The 25,638-nt window shown below is 34.6% G+C and overlaps 1 protein-coding gene across 2 annotated transcripts in view; it reads left to right on the plus strand.

The window, feature by feature from the left end:
* Nucleotides 1-25,638, plus strand: part of LOC150075837 (armadillo segment polarity protein-like) — a 120,442-nt gene that overhangs the window by 58,016 nt on the left and 36,788 nt on the right. For both annotated transcript variants that reach the window (XM_090388187.1, XM_090388188.1), the window contains exons 8-12: nucleotides 5,219-5,363; nucleotides 7,810-7,913; nucleotides 15,224-15,430; nucleotides 21,631-21,762; nucleotides 25,112-25,234. In XM_090388187.1, the coding sequence (XP_090244313.1) occupies nucleotides 5,219-5,363; nucleotides 7,810-7,913; nucleotides 15,224-15,430; nucleotides 21,631-21,762; nucleotides 25,112-25,234 (711 nt within the window). The remainder of the gene's footprint in view (nucleotides 1-5,218; nucleotides 5,364-7,809; nucleotides 7,914-15,223; nucleotides 15,431-21,630; nucleotides 21,763-25,111; nucleotides 25,235-25,638) is intronic.

Consider the following 25,638-nt stretch of genomic DNA (forward strand, 5'->3'; position numbering starts at 1 on the left):
AATAAAAACACCATTAAATTTATAATCATAATACTAAGTAAAAAAATAAATATACTTTTCCACATGAAAAATTTTTATATTAGGATGTTATAGAAGGAAATTGCAAATTCTGATACTGAACAGTCCCACTAGAAGAGCTAGCACACCTCCGAATTCATCTTTTGAATTCTGCCATCACTTCAGGATGGGATACTTTTAAGTATGCTATCCACTATACTTACAAGTCATACATAAGAGATTTATTTGCAATTTGTTTAGTGATAAGTTAGTGTATTTCAGTCTCATGGTACTCCATTCCTTGATGGCAGAACTTCAAAGGTGAATTCAGGAACGTTGCTGTATTAGGTTTGCTGTTAGGAACTGTTCAGGGTCAGGAATTTATAATTTCTTTCAGTAAAATTAGAATAAACAAATTTTCATTTGGAGAAGTGTTTTTATTTTATTTATTTTGGCTGCTGTAGCAGAGTGGTCAAATATAAAAAGACAATAGTACACCCATTTAGTTGACTATTCTAATCCACAGGACTGCTTAATATGGTGCTATTTTTGTATTCTCTCTATCTTAAAACTCCTCTGATCCTATTGGCTGTCTTGGAGTATAAATGGGCGCCTCCGTAGCCAGGTGGGCAGGAGCAGCAGTGTGTAGCACACGCTTCTTCATTAGACCGGGATTCGAGCCCGTGACCACCAAATACGGAGGATGCGGAAAGGTCAGGGAATGACCACTGCATATCCCCGGAGCAATATGGCCTCAGTTGCTAATGCTCCTAACAAAAAACCAAACAACAAATAACAATGGAGTATAAACAGAATTTATTTATTAGAATATTTACTATGTGATGTCTTTTTTAAATTGCAGTTGTACTGTTAGCATTTACCAGCACATATTCCAAAATATCTTTGAAGAAAATTGCCTTTTTAATAATTAAAGATATGATACCAAATTAAAGATATGATTAATTATTGTTTATTAGAAAACCCAGCCTGCTGTGCAAACAAACTTGTTTATATATAACATAATTATTCTCCAGCTCTGTCAGGAAAAAAAATAATTAATTTGACCAATCAGTAGACACTAAAACTGTTTGATGATAGACTCTGGGGAAGGGTGTTTTCTCTTTTTATTTTACTGTTTTTTTTCTTTACTTTGCTATATTGTAATGATACTTATTTGCTAGTTTAATTTCAAACCTGTCTTCATACTTTACCACCTTCTTACTTTACTTCCCTCACTTTCCACTATCTGAGTCACATACCCGATGTATCGTACAGAAGATCTCTCAGGAATGTACACGTACTTATCTCTTTTAGTCTTTGATTCCCCAGAATGTTGCACTAAGCAAGATTCCTCTTTACCAGCTAGGCTCATGTGTTCTGAATGACTACTCACAAATTCTATTTAAACTAACAAGGATTCTTTATTACATCTATATATTTGAACTAATGACATTAAGAGTAAGAGATCTGCAGATTTACTCAACAAGTACAGGTCAATGTTGAAAAAAAGTCGCACATTAGGGTTGAATGTGAAAGTGTCTGCAATTCTGTCCAGACACGATAGGAGGGAGTATATGATGAGAGCCTTGTCGACCAATTCAGCCCTGGAGAAGATTGTGCAAGGCTCAAGGGGTAAGAATTTTTTCAGCCTGGTCTGTGCTTGATGACAGGAGAGACTGCTTCTACAGGGATAGGGTACACTTAAATATAAAGGGTACAAGAATATTTGTTGATGCTATCGAGGCAGTGTTAGATGGGTCAGAAAACTGCTAGCTTGGGGGAGGGATACACAGACTAAAAGGTTAACAGTGGCCGCAGGCAGAGGCAAAACTGATTCTTGCACTGCTTCGATTAGAATGAGCAGCAATCTGGAAAGCAAGGTGATGGAGATTTCAAGGATTATTGGGAGTCATAGTGGAACAAGTAAATACATGGGCTGTGTTAGGATAACTAAGAGTAGGAACAGGTGCATGTATACTTGCATGTACACCAATGCTAGGAGTATAGTTAATAAATTTGATGAGCTTGAAGTGCTAGTCAAGACATCAAAGGCAGATATTGTTGGGATATCAGAGACGTAGTGTCACACAGATATAAGCAGTGCAGAATTGGAATTTGGGGAGTACAATGTGTACAGGAAGGATAGACAGGAAGGGAGGAGTGGTTATGCTGTTAGTTAAGAAACACATAAAATCTAAGGAAGTACTGGGAAAGGAAAAATGAGAGTAGGTGTGTGTTATAAGGCCTAATGAATCTGATGAGTATAATGAGCAATTGTGCAGAGAAATAGTGGGCCAGTAAATAAGAATGTCATAATGGGGGATTTTAACTTTCTAGATATTGACTGAAACTTGTGGGTTGGTCACTTGCACACTAGCAAGACTTTTGTGGATTTATTGGATGACTGTTTTCTACAGCGACATGTTTGAGAGGCAACCAGAGGGAGTAATACTCTTGATCTGATTATCAGCAGTGATTATTCAACGGTGCTCTTACCAAGAAAGGCTTAAGTTCTGCAAATTGCAGTGCTTGGAGAGTAGGCACCTGATTGAGGTGTATAAGGCCTTGAATGGGTTGAGCAAGCTGAATGCTGATGGGATTCTTCCTCTTGCTCAGACTAAGAACCTGAGGGGGCACAGTTTCAAATTGAGGAAAGATAGTTATAGAATAGATGTGTGGATTTTTGCCTTTATCCAGCAGGTAGTTGATTGGTGGAACAGGCTTCTATCTTTAGTTGTGGAAGCTAATAGCCTAAATAAATTTAAGGCGGAGCTGGATCGGCATTTGGAACGAATGGAGGGGTGAAATGGGAGGGTTTTTTTTTTTGGCTGATGCTGCATAAGCTTGCTTTCTTGTATCGTATGCCTCTACTAATGCTAGTGCTAATACATTATGTAAAAAAATTACACACATTGGGTTATCTGTTGCATAACACATTATACACATGTGTGTATATATATATATATATATATAATTATTTTTATTGTTATGTGTAGAATGTAGTAAGAATATATCTATAATTTAACTAGTGTTAATAATGAAAATACCGTGTACCCTGGGAGCGATATATGTTGATTAAAGGGGGGAAGAAAAGAAAAGAAAAGTGTAACGTTATAAACAGGAAGAAACAAAGTGCGAATTTTGAAAAAACAAGATGCAAATTTTGAAAAGAACAACCAAGGTAGAAAATAGTATTGCAGTATCTTTCATAATTTTTGTGTCTTCTTCAGAGGTCATCCACCCAAATTATGAAAAAGAACAGCAATACTCATACTTCTGTTTCTGACATGTTCTGTATGTCAAAAAACACGTGTAAGTAGTCACGTGGTAAAAACTAAAAATAATTTAGAATACAAATTTTGAATAAAAAATAAAATAAAATACAAGTTATGCAAAACTATTATGTGCCACTAAAGTATAACATACAGAACATGGATGACCTTACAGAAGTAAGCAGCCCGCTAAAAAAGGTGAAGACAAAGGAAGGGAGTGTCCTAATGACAAGAACTTACCGCTACTGGACGGGTTTTCTGTCAACCCGTCCAGTAGCGGTAAGTTCTTGTCATTAGGACACTCCCTTCCTTTGTCTTCACCTTTTTTAGCGGGCTGCTTACTTCTGTAAGGTCATCCATGTTCTGTATGTTATACTTTAGTGGCACAAAATAGTTTTGCATAACTTGTATTTTATTTTATTTTTTATTCAAAATTTGTATTCTAAATTATTTTTAGTTTTTACCCGTGACTACTTACACGTGTTTTTTGACATACAGAACATGTCAGAAACAGAAGTATGAGTATTGCTGTTCTTTTTCATAATTTGGGTGGATGACCTCTGAAGAAGACACAAAAATTATGAAAGATACTGCAACACTATATTCTACCTTGGTCGTTCTTTTCAAAATTTGCATCTTGCTTTTTCAAAATTCGCACTTTGTTTCTTCCTGTTTATAACGTTACACTTTTCTTTTCTTTTCTTTTCTTCCCCCCTTTAATCAACATATATCGCTCCTAGGGTACACGGTATTTTCATTATTAACACTAGTTAAATTATAGATATATTCCTACTACATTCTACACATAACAATAAAAATAATTTTATATATACATTATGGTTGTAGGGTACCTTTGCTCTTGCAGTGTCCCTGATCCATAATTCATATTATCGTTATTCAAATTCAAATTCTAATCCAATTTCTCTACTTAATTTTATTATCGTAATTATATATATATATATATACACAGGGTGATTCACTACCAGTGCGACAAACGTGCAGGAGGTGTAGGGAGCACAAAGACGAATCGGAATCACATAGCATTGCAGGGTCCGAAATGCCTTCGTCATGCAGTAGAGGACGTTGAACGGGAGGTCGCGTGAACAGCAATCCCGCTGGAAGAGAATTTGCGAACCGTTTCTGTGGAAGAAACCAAGTAGCAAAAGCCCTCCGGAGTGGATAATCCGCAGACTCCAATGATTGGACGCGTTGCAGATGGTATGAACTCATTTGGTTTGTTGGCAGTATCCTCCATAGAGTGGATTGGGAAATACCCAATCGTTTGCCTATTGCTCGAGTACTCGTACTCGGATTGCCTTCTGCAAGACGTAGGACATTCTCCTCATTGTCTGGCATCCTCTTCGTTCGCTCTCGATTCATGGTACCTCTCGTGAAACAACCAGTCTCACGTAACCTTCTGTGCACACGTGCGAAAATCATATGATGAGGAGCACGCCAGTGCGGGAAACGTTCCTGGTACAAGCGCAGAGCGGAGCGCCTGTTAAAGTCCGCAGCTCCATATGCGAGGTGCATGTCGGCCAGTTCAACGTTTCAATACTCGTCCATCCTATTGCCTCGGGAACTGGTTCGCAAATGCTGACTTCCAGCGGGATCGCTGGTTACGCGACCTCCCGTTCAACGTCCTCTACCGCATGACGAAGGCATTTCTGACCCTGCAATGCTATGTGATTCCAATTCGTCTTTGTGTCCCCTATACCTCCTGCAAGTTTGTCGCATTGGTAGTGAATCACCCTGTATATATATATATATAAGCACTTACATCATCCAAACTTAGTTATCTCAGATCATTTCTTGTGATGGCGCTTAATTTATGAAATGTTATTGAATGTTTTCTTCTGTAGAAAGTTGTGTATAAATAAAAGTAAAACACATTTGTCTTTATTTTTATAGCTGTTCTATCAAACATTTATTCAAATTTTCTCTTTTAGTTAATTATATTGGCTAGTAGAGGACCAGCTGAACTAGTACGCATTATGAAAAATAATACATATGAAAAGCTTTTATGGACTACATCTCGTGTATTGAAAGTCCTTTCAGTGTGTTCAAGTAATAAACCTGCAATTGTAGATGCAGGTATGTTGTTTTGGTTCTCTATATTTTTGCACAGTACATTTTTTGTTTTGTGTTTATTAGTAAAATAATAAGAGGAGTTTACCTCAATATAGTGCATAGAACACTTCTGTATGATACCCTCCAGAAATTAAAACGGAAAAAAACGAAAAAATTGACAACTTACTGGTACATTAGAGTAAAAAATAAATAATTAAATAATCAATTTAACAAATTAATGGACCTTTACGCGCATGCGCGAAGACAAATAATCTCTATTTAAGTATCAGGTTTAACCCGATTCGGTAATTTTCATTCCTGTGATCACGATATACGGTCGAAAAGCGTTGTCAGCTTCAGGAAGGAAAATTGTTTTGAATATTTTCGTTAGATTCTTTTAATTGTGTTAATTTGATTTTTAATTGTTTTAAATTGATTTGAATTGTGTTAAATTGATTATTTAATTATTTAGTTTTTACTCTAATTTACCGGTAAGTTGTCAATTTTTTCGTTTTTTTCCGTTTTAATTTCTGGAGGGTATCATACGGAAGCATTCTACGCACTATATTGAGGTAATCTCCTCTTATTATTTTACTAATATTATTATCAACGTAGAACATATTGAGTAGTACAGCTCTGATTCATACTATCTAATTAGTTTTGTGTTTATGTATTTTTTGCTTAAAATAGTTGTTTTCAGTGTCATTAATATATTTCCTACCATTGCTGAAGAAATAACATGAAATTGTACATGAAAGTAAAAACTGCAAGTTTAATTAGCAAATTATCAGGTGAAGTAGTGATAGATGAGATGTTTTTATATACAATATAATGGTGCAGAATCACTGAATGCATATTAACATTGCCAAATAAGATGTTTTTTGTATATACTGTAATGGCACAGAATTACTGGATGCATGTTAAAATTGTCAGATTGCTTGAGATTTAATAGTTAATTGAAATTTACTTAATTTTTAGAATTTTCTAAGTTTCTATCTTTTTTCTTGGTGATAGAATATGAGGGGAGGGATCTAGTTGATTTTATATATTTTTTTTTGTTAGATGTTTTCTCACCCACTGAGAAAAGAGAAAGGATCTTGTCTGAAATTTTGCAGTGTTCTAATGGTTTCAGAGGAATTTGCATTAAACTATATGTATTACAATGAACTTTATCCAAGTGGCCTGACAATTTTCAAATGCACGTGGTGATTTCTTATCATTAGGTAGTATACAGAAATCCAGTATTTCATTTGTCACTTAATTATTTGCATATAGAGCATATGTAATTTCTTTGCTACTGCTAGATGTGCCTTTCTTATGGCTTTTATGCAATATGAGCTTTATTTATCATGATAGATACAAAAATTATTTTTGTGGATCCTTATGTGTAATATTTTCAGATAAATGCTAAAGTAAATAGATTTTTTATTGTTTAAAAATATCAGTTAGGAAATGCATCTCTTGTTGGTATACAAATAATAAATAGTTTATCACAGCTAAAAGCATAGATAAATTTAATTCTAGTTTGAGCCATCTTATTGGGACCTACAGTAAGTTGGAACGTACCAAGAAAATATAGAGACTGTTAGGGTTCTCATAAATCTGTCTTAGCTCTAACTGGCTTTAATATCATGGAAAACATTAGAACTAATCAAATATCCATTTAGAAAATTCCTGAAAACTGCCACAAGCAATCTGGGATGTGCTAGATTACAAAGGCCATAAAGACTATATAATACCAGGGGCATCATTAATCAATTTTATTCATTAAATCATAAAAATTTATTAAAAGGAGTATCAGAAAATGGTGCTTTTCTGAAATACTTGATACAGCAAGGAAGGGAGGGGAAGGGAATCATGTTTCCAATCAGAAAACATAGGACTAAGGTAATGTGCAATTAAAAATTTATTTAAATGTGGCTCATGACTGATTTTTAAGTAGTTCACAGTGTGGAAGAATTTCTTCCATTCATGCTTTAGTTGATGACTTCAGAAGATAGCCGAGTCAAAAATGCCTAATTAACAAGAGTCATTTAATGCACTGTATGCTATGGTGACAGTGAAGTCAGTATGTGAATATGGTAGAATGCAATAGTAATTGCTTTAAGTATCAACTTGAGCATCTATATATGCATTGCTACATCACAGAAGAGAGTCTGGAATCTTCTGTGATTATCCTGGTATCTCATGAAGCTGCGATACTTATATCCTTTGTTCCTCCCTGGTTCTATGGCATGAAAAACAAAGAAAAGACATGAGGAAATTGAATATCATAAAAAACAGAAAAATATGTTTAATTTCTAAGCATGAGAATTTGAACAACAGAGGACTTGATTCTAGTCCTCTATTCATTGGTATTGGTGATGAAACAACCATAATTATATTACAATTTTGATTGCTATTTATATATTAATTTTTGTAAGGGAAAATATAACTTTTTTTTAATTGCAAATAAAAAAATTAATTTTAGGTGGTATGCAAGCCCTCTCGATGCATTTGGGTCATCAGAGTGAAAGACTGGTATTAAATTGCTTGTGGACACTCCGAAACTTATCAGATGCAGCAACCAAACAGGTACCAGACTATTATAAGATGATCATGTTAGTTCTTTATTAAAAGAAAACCATTAATCATATTAATATAAATCTGTAGTAAACATAAAATAGTTTAAAATGAATATTTTTAATAAAAAGGCATATAAAATGTCTTGTGTTATATGCATGTGAAGTGTGTGTGTGTGTGTGTGTGTGTGTGTTGGAATTATGTCTAATGACAATTAGATTTAAATATTAAATTTTTAAATAGTGTAAATGAGGGTATTAGTTCCTACGTTAATGCTATTGTACAGTGACAATTAGACATTATACGTGCATGGGTTATATATGTACTTAATTTAGTACCATAAGTAGTACCATAATTTAAAAAGTAATAATGTATATATATAATAATAATAATAATAATTTATTTATCCCTATTTTATGTTACACTTTTTTGGGAGATAACAGCAAAAAGGGAGGGAGAACACATAAGCCAATGGCTTTTTAGGGGGTGTTCCCTTAAAAAATTATGAATATACAAATATACAATTGAAAAATCTACAGTTCTGAAATTGTACAGGTAATGTTCAATGGGAAAGACATAAATAAATTGGAGTTTTTTTGTACATTTCTTTACAGAAGACTTCAAAAAGCATCACTACTTATAACATCATTGTGAACATTTTTACAATTAAATGAGGAGAGAGAAGAAAATGATGAGATACATGCACAGAAATTTACAAACTATTTGCCAACTGCTTCCTTTAACATTTGTACATTATTTACACGTTGGTGTTTTTAAAATCCAGGAGTTGAGTGGAAGGTAATTTGAATCAGACATCCCTGGTGATGTGTTCAATTAGTAGTTTCTTGAATTGATTTAGTGAAGTGACATTTTTGATTTTTGCAGGAAGTTTGTTCCAGGTTTTAGCACCTCTGTATTTTATACTTTTCTGACCTATGGCTTTTCTGAAAAGTGGAATCTTCAGGTTGGCTTCATTTCTTAGATTGTATGATATCTTTTATATATGTATATATAAATCCAATTAATCCAAACATTAAATAGAGAGGTGAAAATTAAAAATATAGTAGAATCTCCATTAACCAGAATTCAAACAACTGGCAAAAATCTTGGAAATAGTAGGTAGTTGAAAAATTAAAATGATACATATTAATTTCTAGATAAAATGATTCAAACTTGGCATGTCACTTTGCGCTGTGAGTATGCGCACACGTGTCCCTCATCACATGTTTGTCTCTCACTCCCAACAATTCACTGTGTAAATATACTGGTTGATTTATTGTTATTCAAATTCTGTATTCTGTTTCAACCCCTAGTATGCCGAAACAGGTAGCAAGTAAGCATAAACATGTAGTGCTTACCCTCAAGCAGAAGATGGAAATATGCAAGAGGCTTGAGAAAGGCGAAAGTCGTGCAGCACTCATGGAAGAATTTAATGTTGGCTTGTCAACGATCTATGACATTAAGGCTCAGTCTCAGAAAATAAACGAATTTTATGCCAAGTTGGAGAGTGACAAGAGTGTAGAGAAGTGTCATACTCTTCATACACCAAGAATGGAGTGCTTGACCAGACCCTGTATGAGTGGTTTTCGCTGAAAAGATCCGAGGGTGGTTGCATTTCTGGACCCATGTTGCAAGAAAAAACAAAATAATTTTATGAGAAAATGAAAATTGAAGGTAAGTGTTCATTTTCAAGCTAAGTAGCTGGTTTACTCGATTCAAGGTTCGTCACGGCATCTGTTGGCTGGATTTGTCAGGGGAGCAGAAATCGGCTGATTTTCGGGCTGCAGCTTCATTTCGTGAAGTGTTTAGTGGAAAAAAATGACTTGACCCCAGAACAGATTTATAATGCAGATGAGACAGGACTAATGTGGAAGTGTCTGCCTAATTCTACTTTTGTCTGGTGGTAATGAGAAGGTAGCTCATGGGTTTAAGCAAAATAAAGAGCATGTAACTGTACTTGTTTGTGCAAATACATCAGGAAATCATAAGGTAAAGCTGTGTGTGGTCGGAAAATTTGCTAAACCAAGGTGCTTTAAAGGCGTAAGTAACCTTCCCGTACATTATCATGCACAGAGTACCAGTTGGATGGATGCAGGAATCTTTACCAAGTGGTTTCATTATTCATTTGTCCCTAGTGTTAAAGAAAATTTACGAAAGAAAGGATTACCAGAGAATAGTAAAGTTTTGTTGCTCTTGGATAATTGTCATGCACATCATCCTGCTGAAGAGCTAGTTAATGACAACATTTTCGTGTGTTATCTTCCAGCTAACGTCACAAGTCTGATCCAACCAATTGATCGGGGAGTGATGCAAAACAGAAAAATTTTTTACAGGCGTGACTTCATGCAGAAAATTACTAATTTTGATAGGACAGTTCGGGATTTTCAGAAGAAATATAACCTCAAAGATGCTATTTACACTATCAGTTGTGCTTGGGACTCTGGGAAGTGAAATATTATGGAAATGTTGGAGAAAGTTGTGGCCAGCTGTGATATTTGAGAAGTCCTCCTCTGTCGAATTTGAGGAGTTTCCAGGCAATAGTGCAGCTGTCAGTAGCACTGTTTATGATGAAATCTGAGTTAGTTGACGAAATGAATTTGCCTCGAGATGAAGTCGACGACTGCTTTGTTGTGGATGGAGATATACCAGTAACTCATACACTGAATATGGAAGACATCATAGAAGCTGTTGTGAATCATGGAAAAATGAACGTTACAGAGGAGGAAGAAAGCGATGACGATGTGTGTCAGATGGGAAAAGTATCCTGGCAGAGAGTTACTGCAGCATTTGAAACTTTAATAGCTTTTGTGGAACAGCAACCCTTCTTCACTTCTCAGCATCTTATGCAGCTCCACATCATGCATAACCTGACTTTGTCTGAGAGATGTAAGACTTCAAAGCAAGGACTTCATTCGTTCATTTTTGAAAAATGCTGAAAGCAAGTTTGGCAGCACAACATCAGCTACTGATGCAGATCCAAAACCATCTACAGACCCCTCCTGATTCTGTCCCAGCTACATCAGCAGATCCTGACTATCCCATGCGATGTCTACCCAGTAAACTCTACCTACTGCAACAGTTTTGAGTGTGTTTTTTTGTAAGTTACTGTATTCAAAAAGTGGTTTCTATAATAAAACTCAGTTCCTTTAGTAAAATTTGTCTACGTTTGTCTTAATTTTCTAAGTATTGGGCTTAGTATAATAGTCAAGTATTTTTTTAATACTAACTCTCAAGCAACCAGAAACTACAGTTATCTGGCATCTACCAATCCCCGTGGGTGCCAGTTAACTGGGAGTCTACTGTATATAAGAAAAAATAGTAGAAAGGCTAACATCAGTGGCAGCAGAAAAGCACAGTCCACTACATGTTGCTTATAATAAACTAAATTAAAATAGGATTTTTGCCAGTAGCATGGCAAACCAGTAGATTAAAAATGAACTGAACCAAATAAAAAATAACAATAACAGAAAAATATATGGAAAGGGGATAAAGAAGGAGAGGGTAATGTTGAAGCAATGTTCCTAGAATAATTAGAAAAATAAGCCAATTAAAAGAAATTTAACGGTGCCCTCTCGTAGGCACCCGTTTCCGAATTATGTCACTAAGGTGGAAACGTAGACTAACAACATTACGTGACCAAATAAATTAAAAATAATAATTAATAAAATGAAATGAAATAAAATAGACTGACCATTATGCCCCATTTTGACAGAGGACCACGAGTCCACCTAGTGCACTTAGTGCACCTAGGTAAACTATATATATATATAGTTTACCTAGGTGCACTAAGCAGCAGCAAAGGATACAAAGTATATATTTAAAGTTGAAGTAATAAAGTGAGGAAAAAAAAAAAAGCTAACAGAAGGGTAAGAACACAAGGTACCAAAAGTAGTAGAAAAAGGATAGAAAGAAAGAGAAGAATTAAAAGTAGATGATAGAGAATGAATATGAAAAACCTAAATGATACATCAAATTATATTCTAATTGTGAAAGGAAAGAAGCTATAAGGAAAAAAAAAAGATTAATTAATTGCAAATAAATAGCAAGCAGCAAATATAGAAGGTGGGAAAATAATAGTATGTTATAGAAACCTAAAAATAAGGGAAAGAAAAATGAAGGTTAAAATATTTGATTTGATTTGATGCATGCTATTAAAGACTGATACATAATGCAGGTATTTCATCAGGGGGACTACACTTGATCATATATCAAAAAACTGCATTTCTATGCTTACATATAGTTATGGAAAAAAAAATATTAAAAGGAAACTGTTAACTAGAATACATGGGAGAAAAAAAAAAATTTGTATAGCGTAGAAAAGAATTTAAATGGATACTTGGGCAAGCTAGGGCCATAATGACCCAACCTCTTAGAGAGGGCCATGACTAAGTAAGTGTAAGTAGAAAATGAAGCTAATACCAAATGCCTGTAATATAAAATGTTTTTTGGGGACAAAATATGGTTTGCCAAATATACAATACGAAGTATTTAAAATAAGAAAAATGCCGGGATACAGAGAATTATTCAATTGTGTGCAAGACAGCAGAGAAAAGTAAATACCTGGAATTTCCGAGAATTGCAGCGTGTTTCCTTTAAGACAGGAAAACGTAAAGTGTGAGCTATATAATACCAGTAGATGAAATTTGACATAAAACGGCAGCAGAGAAGCTGGCACAATTGAGAAATTTCTGGAAGTTGGAAATTATATATATGAAGTAAAATACGGCAGTAAAAGAGAACTATACAAATAGAAGGAAGCATGAGTGCCCTCTATAGCAGTTTTTAGTCTAATATGTATATAAAGTTCGACAAGTGAATCATTCAAAAGGAAAATGGAAAATACAGCATAGTTTATGGCGCCAAGGAAGAAAAAGTGATTAATTGACAGAAAAGTAAGTTGATTAAAACTAAAGGTCATTTGAAAATGATTGCAAAAGGGAATAGTAACCCTAAAAACAGTAGGGGAAGAAAGAGATCTGAGAGTTACAATTCAGGCAGATATGAAGTTGTGTGAGTAGTGTAAATAGTCAGTCAGGAAAGCCCATCGTGTCCTATCTATGATTTATCGAACATTATCCTGTAGAGATTTGGAGGTCATAGTCCCACTGTATAAGGCAATTTTAAGACCACATATGGAATACTATGCTCAAGTATGGAGCCCTCATCTGAAAAAGGACATTGAGTTTTTTGAAAGGGTCCGAAGTTGGGCAAAGGGACCACCATATGAGGAAAGACTGATTATGTGAACTGCAGGGCTTGGCAGCCAGGCACCTCAGAGATGACTGATTGAGGTTTATAAGGTTCTGAGAGTGATTAGTAAAATGAATGAAGATGGAACTTTCACTGTTATAGAGAATTCCAGAACTCGAAGGCAGGATTTCAAATTAAGAAGTTTTGTTTTTTTAGACGAGTCGTTGATTACTGGTTGAGGCTGACAGTTTGAATAAATTCAAAGGTCAACTGGATGTCTACTTGTGTTTTTTTTTTTTTTTTTTTTGCCAGTTCAACAAAAGTCTGTGGCTTCCTTACACTATATGGGTATTACCGATGCTGGTGTTCCCCAATGTTCAGTTCTTTCTCCCTCAGTTTTCCTTTTGCATATTAATGAACTTCTAGTGACTGGTAATCCTATCTAGAGTTTTGCTGATGAGATAGCACATTGCATTCCACCTTCCAATTAGAGAAACCTTACCCTGTGCAAACAGCTTCAACTTCTCCAATATACACTACCAATTCCTTAAATGCCGATCTCCAGTGGAGCAAAGATAACTTAGTTAAGTTCAATCCTTTTAAAACTGTCTTCTATCTTGCATAAAGCTTTTACTTTATTCTGCACCTATTCTTATTTTTGATGACACTCAGATTTCTAGACAAGATCACATATCTCTATTAGGGATTACCCTCAACTTCTAATCTTTCTTGACATAAGCTGTCAAGAGAGCTGTCATCACAAACATTGCTTCCTCTGCATCTAAAAAACTTAGTTTTCTTTTTTGCTCTCTGGGTTACTTTTATTCTAAACAGCTATTCACTCTGTACAAAACTCAAATCCCCATACCATGGAATATTGTTCCCACAGCTGGGTTGGTGCCCTCATAATTTCTCTCAGGCTTCTAGACTCCGTTCAAAAGAAGGTATTTAGGTTAATTAATGACCCATCTCTTACAGTCACTTCACTCTCTGTGTTAGATGTTCTGTTTCTGTTGCATGCTTTTCTATAGATACTTCCATAGGCACTATTCTGAATTGGTTTCTGTAATTCCCACTCTCTTTCTCTTTTCCAAACCAGTCTGAACATGTTCTGCTGCCAGTCAGCATCCATTTACTGTCTACTTCCAAACTCACAGAATCGACTGTTCTTTCCCATTTATTCCTTGAACTATTTTCTGGAACATCCTCCTTTCACATGTATTTGAAATCTGTTAACTAAAATCTACAGGAATTCAAGTCTAATATTAACAAGTATCTCCTTTCTCCTCTCAGCCTTCAACTCATGCACTGTACTAAGTACTGTAGTTTCTAATACCTTTCATGTTTGGAGTTTTCATTAAAAAGGGGGGGGAGATCCCTTGCATTTGTATTAATCATCATAAAATCCCCCTATCACGTTTGAGCAGAACTGCAGAACATTTTGACTTATCTTGTGACATTATTTTTTGCTTTATATCATTAGTTTCCATATGGATAATTATAATCTAATTCCCCTAAAAGCTGATAGTTGGTTAGTAATACGAACAAATTTTGCATCTGTCTTTCTTCTCTCCCCCCTCCCTTTTTAAGGGTCCTTTTTCAAATGAATTAACTAATTGGCAATTTTGGGAAGTCAGCTTCAACACAATACTTTTAAAAATTTTTTGCAGTGCAGTCAGTCTAATACTGTTTATGAATTATCATTTAATTCTTCATTGTACAGCTTACAGTTGAGACAAGCAATAATCATAAACTTATCTCACAAATCAAAAGTTACTTTTTCAGAAATGTAACTTTTGGTTTGTTGATTTTGTTTGCTAGTAGATAATCCAACTGCATGAATATTGCTAATGCACAGCACCCAAGGACGTGTCTTTACAAGCTCTACATAGTTAATTGCCCTGTTGAAGTTGCACAATAAAATTAGCTCTATTTTATGAGCACACCTTGTATTGTGAATATAAATTGGAATGTTTTGTGTAACAAAGGATTGGCCTGTATTGTATAAAATTGTGATTTTGTGTTATTTTATTTAGTTCTGGTTAGAGTTAAAAATTTAAACATTTTAAAAATAATCAAATATTTTAATGCATGAAGTGCATAAAACTTGCAGTGCTTATTTTGTTTTTCAGGATAATTTGGATGGCTTAATGCACAGTTTAGTTCATCTTCTGAGTAGCAGAGATATCGATGTTGTTACATGTGCAGCAGGAATTTTATCAAATTTAACATGTAACAATGAACGCAACAAGGTTATAGTTTGTCAGATTGGTGGTATTGAAGCATTAGTTCATATCATTATTCAGGCTGAAGATAGGGAAGAGATCACAGAACCAGCTGTAAGTGTTAGTTTTGTTGATTCTATTTTTGTATGTAGAAAACAACATAACTTTTTATTTTTTAAGAATTAGTCTATCCATGAACCTTTTGTAGCGTAAGGGTGTCTACACTAAACCTATAAGCTGTAAACACAGAGAAACTGAAAACCGGTAGGAAAAAGTTTTAATTTACTGATTTTAAAAAACTATGTTTTCCAGTACTGTATCATATACTATATCGAGATAAAAACACAAAGTATAAGAGCTAAAATAATAAAAATATACAGACATATAAACATGAGTCTCCATAACTTTCTGGATCTGTGCTCCTTTCCAATTTGCTTTGGTGCATAATAGCTGTAGTTGCTAATGTGCCAGAAAAATACCATACCATCCTTTCCAATGGAAAAAATGCAAATTAGTTGCTTACAACTAATCAGCAATTTTATAACATCAAGTGGTATAGTAGTGGTAGTAGTAGTAGTAGTAGAAATGGCAAATGATGCAAGAAAGCAAGCTTATATAGCATCAGCAAAAAAAAAAAAAAAAAACCACAGTTCACCCATCGTACCATCCAAGAATTTGTCTAGTTCTTCCTTGAATTTATTCAACCCATCATCCACTTCCACAACAACTGATGGAAGCCTGTTCCAACAATCAACTACCCGCTGGCAAAGCAAACTTCAGCACATCTATCCCGCAACCATCCTTCCTCAACTTGAATTTATGGCCCCCCTCATATGTGTAGTCTCAGCAGGTGGAAGAATGCCATTAATATTCAGCTTACTTAATCCATTCAAGACTTTAAACTTTAGCTGTTTTAGTTTTTTTTTTTTTTGTTAAACTCAGTGACGGTCTACCAGTTGAAAAGTTAATTGAATGAAGTTTTTATCTGGACTTGGTCTAGTTGATGACTTGTCACTCTGATTTGTGATTCTTTACTTATGCTTAGTTTAATGACATTTATAAAGTTGTCAGCCAGTCTCTCAAAATTGAAGAATCCTCTAGGCCCATTTTAACTGTCTCAAAAGGTTTTTTTCAGTCTTGCCCATCCAGGATCTCTACTAAGGGGCCAGGAAGTCATACACCCAGATTTCCTAGTGGAAACTTTCATATTCTTTCTCCACAAAAACTTTTAAGCTGTTCTAAATCTCTAAATTTTCAAATTCCCAAACTATTAGTGAAATATGAGCGGGCAGGAATTTTCCTTCTATCCCTTTCCCCTCCTTTCACCTACTCAAACACCCCCACTACGGTTTTGAAATATGGCAATGGAACATTCCCAGACTATAAATATGGCCTTCGACACATGCTTGCTTCCCCCTTTGAAGATGGTATTAACAAAAAGCCCCCATCAAGCTTTGGGAATTCATCTCCCTTTATACTTTCAATTATTTGCCATGCATAGATTTAGGGTCAAAGCTTGTTTTTATTCCTTCGGCCTCTTGCAAGGTTTAATTATCTCTAGGCAGGTCTTTCAATACTATTCTAATTCCATTCTTACATGGATTCAGTTATTCCTGAAAAAATCTCAGGTAAGAAAATTTATCACTTAAAATATAATATTTCAAAACATTTAATATTCCTCTAATATTTCTATTTATTACTCTATTTTTATTTGGTTTAAAATTCACAACATTGATTTTAAATTCAAAATGAGAACACAGATCTTCTACAAGAGAAAATCACAATAAGTTAGCATTTGTCCGATTTTACGAATATTAGCAGGTCTTGACTGCACAAGTTGTCTGTCCAACATGTCTAGCATAAAGTTTTGAGACTATAGGATTCCTATAACGATTTTTACACAATGTCTTTCACTTTTGATGACCTTTTATAGCTGATCAGAGATCATGGCTTCATGAGCCTCTTTCTTTTTTATATAAACCTGAAGTCCCTGTCACAGGCCATAAAACTGTGCCCCAAAACAACGTATTTAATTTCAACAATATCAAAAATTGTTTGGCCACTAACAATTATTTTGGGCTGCACACTTTTCAGCCCATATGACAACATGTCTAGTGTTAGTTATTTTTGAAGACACCTTAAAAAGCATGATGCAATTTCATTTCATCCCCAACCAGAGATACCCTCATGTCACATACACACGTAGCTGTTATCGTTTGTCGAGTTGTATATGCAGAGGTTGTAACAAGAAACTAGCATCAGTAAAACATTCTGGAATTTGTAAGTTTAGGAACTTCTAATGGTGATTTTTTCTGAAGGATACATTTCCCTGAAGAAGATGTGTAGGGCTTACCAGCTTAGTTTGCCAGTTCTTTCTTTGTTGTGCCTTCCTCACAGGTTCAGAAGACAAAGTAGGTACAGAAGCGAGGGTAGATATGATGACAAAGGATTAGAAATACAATGTTCTAAACTGCACATACTGAGAGAAACACAAACTTAACATGAATCTTAGCATAATTGTGGTATGTAAGGCCAGATTGCACTTCAAAAACTGCCCTAAAACAAAAAAAACTATTCAAAGTTCAAGAGATGCAACACTAAACAAAACTCTCGCAAGAGCACAATGACTGAGGGTGTGCACTGGCACTTTCATCAGTCTCCAATTTGCTAGCCATGTCGCTATCACAGTAGCGCATTATTTTGACAGAATTCCTTGCTAAACTATTATTCTCCAAAACTTTCTGCATTCACTAGGCTGTCAAGCAAGGCATATACAACCAATTTATGGGGAAAAAAAACCGAAAAATGAATTTTCGGGCACTTTCATCCTTTTTCAATTCTGCTTCTCAATTATTTTATTGTCTTTCTTTTTTCAGATTTTTTGTCTTTTTCTCAGTTTTAATAAAAATAAAGTGAAATAAAAAGCTATTGACAACGTTTTAGAAATAGTCTAGCAAGACAATTTATTCCTCTGCAAAAATTAACTAAATTCTGGAAAATCTAATGTTGAAAGATTTAAATATTTCATTCACTGTAATGTTATAATTTCCAGAAAAAAAAAAACTTTAGCAAATGTACAGTTTCCCTGCTTGGATGCTAATACAAAGTATGTGGCATGTGTAACTCATTGGTCCCAAGCTTTTTCTTCCCAAATCTGCATCTTTGTCAATATCAATCAATTATGCTGTGATATTATTTGATTGTTTGTCGATAAGCAGTCTGTGATTCGTATTTCTCATTAGTTGCTTCTAATCTTGACTCACAGCTTCTGCCAGACTGTACATCTTGTAGATGTTTAAACCAAACTTTTTTTTTAATACATTTTAAAATGTGATGCACTTGCTAAGGACACAAAGACTGGCGCCTCCGTAGCCTGCACATAAAAATAAATATGACCCTTTCATATTTATTTTTATGTGCAGGTGAGCAGGAGCAGCAGTGCGTAGCACACGCTTCTTGATTAGACCGGCGTTCGAACCTGTGACCACCAAATACGGAGGATGCGGAAAGGTCAGGGAATGACCACCGCATATCCCGTGAGTAATATGGCCTTAGTTGCTAATGCTCCTAAAAACCAAATAACAAATAACAATGACACAAAGACAGTGTCCTTAATATGCAGTATGTGGAGACAGAGCTGTGCTCATGTTTTTTCTGATACTTTTTCAGAGAACTTGGGGTTTATCCAGAAGAAATCCCTTATAGAAAAAAATTATTTTTATTTGGTTATTTACCATATTTTACGACATGACACTTTTTTCCCTGGTTAATGTTGACTGAAATTCTCGTGTCTTATGGTTCAAAAGTATAATAGGTGCACATAGTGATATTTTATCTTTAACTGTAACTAGAGACAATATAATCAAAACATCTAGGTGGCCATCCCAAAATAAAGTGTGACCATTTAAATTATATTTATTTTTAATAAATAAGTTAAACTAAGATTATATGCAACAAGTGCAATAAAAAAGGCAGTTGCTGAATTAAACACAAAGTTTAATTCAGAAATTGTATCCATATTATCTAAAACTCTGTCATTAATCTTTTCTAATAATTAGAAAAGATTAATGACACATAGCATTTATTAGCCTTTCCAACATTTTATTTTTTATTTTTTTTTTCATTTTATTTTCCTGCTCTGAATCAGCTAATAATGCTATGTCATCCACAAATCTGATGCAGTGAATCTGTTGTCCATTAATCTTGATACCCTTTGCTTCCTTCATTTTTGTTATGGATTCCTCAATGAACATGTTGAAAAGGTACAGGGATAAAGAGCAGCCTTGTCTCACACCTTTCCTGATCCTTGCTTCCTTTATGGTACCATTAATATCTATTTCAGTACGTTGTGTCTTGTACAGATGCAGGATAAGCCTTTTGCCTCTCCAGTCCAGGTCAAAGTTTTTCATGACTGAACAACTTCCAATTTACATTATCAAAGGCTTTTTGTATATCAACAAAAGCAATGTATGTTCTCCTATTCATTTCCATTCTTCTTTCAAGAATTGTTCTCATTGCTAGAAGCACCTCCCTTGTCCCACATCCAGTTCTGAAGCCAAACTGATCTTGATCGATGACCTTTTCTATTCTTTTCTTGATCCTGTTCTTCGCTACATTCAATATGATTTTGGATGCATGGGACAGTAGGGTTATAGTCCTGTAATTGGCACAGTCATTAGCATTTCCTTTCTTTGGAAGAGTGATTGTTTTGCTTTTATTACAGTCATCTGGGATTTCTCCACTTTCATCGATTGTTTGTATCATTTGATAAAGCCTATCTTTCATGTCTCCTCCCAATTTTGACATTCTGGTCCTGCTGCTTTCTTGTTCCTTAATTGACTTAATGCTAACTCAGATTCACTCCTTGTAATTGTTGGGCCTTTAGCGTCCTCTTCCACCTTGTCTTCTGTTTCAATGTAGTCATTCTCATCAATTGTTTCTTCTCCACAGTAGAGTTCTAGATATTCCTTCCAATGCTCACCAATTTCCTCGGTCCATCAGTGGGTTCCCTTCTTTGTCTTTAATCATCATGCTCCTCGTTTTGGGATTGTATTGTAATGACAATCTTTCTATATGCTTTGTCTGTTCTTCCCTTTGTCAAGTCCTCATCAATGTCTTCTGCCATTTTATTCATCCAGTCTTGTTTTGCTTCCTGACATTCCATTGTAATTAGATTCTTTGTGTATCTATAGTTCTCCTGACCTTCCTCTGTGGGTATTTTCCTATATTTGTTACGTATTTGTATTAGCTCTAGTATTTCTTCCGTGATCCATGGTTTCCTTGGATCAAAGCTCCTCCATCCTAATGTCTCCTGTGTTACTTTTAATATACCTTGCTTTTCAAATCCCAGTTGATCTCACCTGTTATGTTAGCTATGATTTCATTTGTTTTCTCTTCGTAATTCCTCTTAGCATGTTCATATTGTAATTTATCCAAATCCCAGCTAGTCCTTCCAATTCGTTTGAATTTCTTAAATCTGAGATTGCACTTTGCCATCACAAGACAGTGGTCACTGTCAACTTCTGCTCCAGGATGTGGCCCAACTTAATTTGGTTGCAGTATCTTGTCTTGACTAGTATGTAATCAATTCGATAGCATTATGTATCATCTGGGGCTCTTCAGGTGTACCTTCTTCTCTGTGGTACTTCAAATAAGGTATTGGTTGTCACCATATCATACTGTTTGCAGAAGTTGAGCTGCCTGTCACCTCTGCTATTCCTGTTTCCCAGTCCAAACTTCCCAACTCCTACTCTATCATATTGCAATCCAACCATTGCATTGAACTCTCCCATGATTACATTGTCACTATCCTTTGTCAATTTCAAGAGATCTTCGATTTTCTCATAATGTTCACAGAAGGACCATGAAATAGAAGAGACTTCTATTTCATGGTCCTCACTGTTAGATGTCAGGAAGTATACCTGGATAATTACTAGGTTTCTCGGTGATGTTTTTATTTTCACCATTAGTAGTCTGTCATCTATATGGTAGGTATTCATAACATTGAATTTCCCAGTTTTTGCCCAGTTTTTCTGGATTAGGATACCAACACCATTTCGTCTGTATTTAATTAATTTGTAATTTTGGAGAGTTTTTCATGCTTAGTTATCATCAGTAAAAATATTTGCATTTTTTTTAACATCAGTAGGAATTTTGCATCTTAAAAATGCAAATATTTCTCCATTATGGGTAAAGGTAATATGTTCTGTGTGTATATTTTGTATTAATAACTGGTTTTTTTTTTTTTTTTTTTTGAACCTTAGCTTTTCCACATATTTTGCTAATTTTGAAATATACCACTTCTTTTGCCTCAGGTTTGTGCTTTGAGGCATCTGACAAGCCGGCATCGTGAAGCAGAATTGGCACAGAATGCTGTTAGATTACACTACGGCCTACAAGTGATAGTCTCACTGCTAAATCCACCAAGTCGATGGCCATTAACAAAGGTAATGCTTTATAAATCTCAATGTTAAGTAGAATGAAAATATCTATGCCATTAATAGAGAATAACAGGATGGTTTATTAAATAATGTTGAAAGTGTGCATCAGAATATGTGGGGAGAGAGAGAGAGAGGAGAGAGAGGGAGAGAGAGAGAGAGAGAGAGAGAGAGAGAGAGAGAGAGAGAGAGAGAGAGAGAGAGAGAGAGAGATTCTTTTGTAACCTTTTCAATAACATGGTCCACCTAAACATCAAGAAATTTCTAGTCCTCTACCTATAACTCAGTAAAAGCTAAAGTATTGTATGCATTTTAGTCATTAAAAATATTTTAACTAGTTGTAAAAGTTTTTTGGGACCCACCTCAAACTTCTCCATGCTTTGTCAATCAGGGATTATTACTTTAGATGCTGCAATTATAGACTGTTGTAAGGGGGGTATCAAGGTCGTATTGATTGTACAGACCATAATATGATTTGAGGCATTAGCATTAGTAGAGGCATACGATGCAAGAAAGCAAGCTTATGCAGCATCAGCCAAAAAAAAAAACTCTCCCATTTCGCCCCTCCATTCGTTCCAAATGCCTCTCCTGCTTAGCCTTAAATTTATTTCGGCTATTAACTTCCACAACAAAAGATAGAAGTCTGTTCCAACAATCAACACCTGCTGGCAAAAGGCAAATTTCCGCATATCTATTCTACAACTGTCTTTCCTCAATTTGAAGCTATGCCCCCTTAGGTTCTTAATCTCAGCAAGAGGAAGAATCCCATCAGCATTCAACTTGCTCCACCCATTCAAGGCCTTATACACCTCAATCAGATCATCTTGCAGGTGCCTACTCTCCAGGCACTGCAATTTGCAGAACTTAAGCCTTTCTTGGTAAGAGCACCACTTTGTTCCCCTCACCAAACTTGTTGCCCTTCTTTGTACTCGTTCTAGCAGCTCTACATCCTTCCTAAAATGAGACCTCCAGACCTGAGCACAGTACTCTAGGTGTGGCCTGACCATTGCCTTGTATAATGGGATAATCACCTCCCTGTCCATTCTAGCAAAATTCCTATATATCATTGACAAGACGCCATTACCTGCCCTGGCAACCCCTCTGCACTGTCAGCGAACTTCATATTTGACTGCACAATTACCCCTAGGTCTTTTTCACCTTCCACTTCCCTGAGTGTAGTACCACAGTTGGTACATTTCTCTTGGGTTATTGCTACTCATGTGCAGTACTTTGCATTTGTCAATGTTAAACTTCAATTGCCACTTCTCAGCCCATTTGCCCAACTTATCTAGATCCAGTTGGAATAGCATACTGTCTTTACCGGCAGTTACTGTATATCATAATCAAATGTGATAAGGTCATCTATGAATCAAAATATTTTTAAGCTGTGAGCTAGATTTCTTATATAATAATGCTGATAACAAATTTGCCAAATTATATGAACTGGTGGCTCCCATTGCTATTCCTCTAGATTGTATATAGATATTACCTCCAAATTTAATATAGTTATTACTAATACACAGTGAAATTAGTTCTTTCCAATACACCTTGCTACAAACTAAGCTGTTATGAAATTCATTGTAGAAGTAATTTAGTGCCAATTTTAAATTTACATATATGCTGGTGAACAGGTTTTTTGAATAATGTATACACTAATTTTGTCTCATTGTTTTTGTTGTGTTCTAATATTTTATGACTATTGCCAATGAATTTGAAATTTGTAATGCCAAAAGCTTATTGCAGTAAATTTGTATATTTTCTGCAAAAAGGTTTAATTTTAATTCTAGGTATTTACTGGGTGCTCCTATGTAGCTGCCTGTACATGAAGTAATAAATCTATACTTGGACATAGGAGCAGCCAGTAAATACCAGTAACATTAAAGATATTCAAACCTTTGGCTTTCATAGCCTTTTTCACTAGTATTAATCTGTTTAATTTAAAACAGTTCAATAAACATGAAATTAAATGCAATGCCACATATTAGAATAATCTTTGTATTTTCACTAACTTTGTTTTCTATGGTAATATGGTTTATCCACAAATCCAGGGAATGCTATGGCAATCCTGCTTCATATATCATTGCTAACTTGTACTTCTACTGGTTTGAAATCTCTTTCCCACAGGATATTTTTATATTTAGATATGTAGCTGATCTTTGTGTGCTGAATCGTCCAAATTTTCTCAAAGATCTTGGCCATCTACATTCTCAGAGCTTATCTTGAAAAAAACTAATTTTTGCAACCAAAATGCCAATTACTTTGATCTTAATATTAGTATTAATAGTGGGCATACTGCTATTAATCTTTATAATAAATACTATACCTTCAACTTTGCGATGGTTAATTTTTCTCAGTGGTTATCCAATATCTCTAAAAGTATCTAATATCATTGTCTCTCAGCGTATCAAGTTTGCCACCATTAGTAATGATTCCAATATTGCTAAATCTAACATCAGAAAATTCTACCTTAAACTCATTGGCAACTCTTTTCTTTTGCCTTATTTGCAGTATCACTTTCATAAAGCTCTTAATTTTATCGATTTTAAAAAATTTTGCCAGATCATATTGATTTAAAGCAGATTTCTTACTAAATTTCTATAACATTTTGTCCATCTACATCTTAATTTTGGCATGGTGAATAAAAGCTTAATCTGTTCACTTCACCCTTATTCAAATGAAATATACATTATATTTAGATTAAATGTATTTATAAATCATAATACTGTTACTAATTGTGAGTTCAGTATATTAAGGTTAGGAAGACATACTGATATTATTCACATTAAAAATTTATATGTAAAGATTATGAAGAGGACTTCTAAATGGGAACTTGTAAGAATATCCATAAATACACTAACTGTTATATTTAGATTAAATGTATTTAGAAATCATGTTACTGTTACTAACTGTGAGTTCAGTATATTAAAGTTAGGAAGACATACTGATATTATTTCACATTAAAAATTTATATGTAAAGATTATGAAGAGGACTCCTAAATGGGAACTTGTAAAAATATCCACAAATACACTAACTGTTCTTCCTTTTTATTAATTGCACAGACTAGGTCATGTGAAAGGTATCTTATAATTTTTTCAAGGGTGAAGTTACTAGCAAATACTTTGTTAGTAATTTTTTTTTTAAAACTGCAACAACCATTAAACTTTAATGGTTGTTGCATACAATCAACCATTACATTACATTTATTGCAATTAAATTTGAGATAGTGTATCTTTATTGCAAAAAAAAGTTTAACTTTCAAACAGCAGAATAATTTATTCTGATGTTTTTAATCTTTTTTTAAAATAAAATTAGAATAAATTAATGTTCTGTTTTACGCTAATACTTAATTCTTTACAGGCTGTTATTGGCTTAATTCGTAACTTAGCACTCTGTCCAGCAAATCTTGTTCCCTTGAGAGAACATGGTGCTATATCGCGACTTGTACATTTGTTGGTACAGGCATATCAAGATTCTCAACAGGTAATTATTGAACTAAACCTTCCTTTTACATTCACGGTAGTTATTATTAAATAATTTAATTTTTAACTGTACTCACTGGCTAGATGCAGTCATTTGATTATTGACATTAGAAATGTAATAATGCATTTAAGATGAAGTAAGTCAAGAATGTACTTTTGAACCAAGATAATGATGAGGAAATTAAACTTTCTGAAAGTGATAAACTCTGAGAAACCTATAGGTAAAAAGAAATCCAAAGAAGAAAAAAATTAGTCAAGAAACACTTATCATGGTGAACTGAAGACGGCAAATGAAAAGCAAGATAAACACTGACAAGGACAAAATTGAGTATCTGAGTTATGCAGAGCCATTAGAAAGTTATTATATTATTATTTACGAGCATTAGCAACTAAGGCCATTTTGCT

The sequence above is a fragment of the Mastigoproctus giganteus genome, chromosome 13 (assembly GCF_048544385.1).
Source record: "Mastigoproctus giganteus isolate SK-2022 chromosome 13, ASM4854438v1, whole genome shotgun sequence".
Classification (NCBI taxonomy): domain Eukaryota; kingdom Metazoa; phylum Arthropoda; class Arachnida; order Uropygi; family Thelyphonidae; genus Mastigoproctus; species Mastigoproctus giganteus.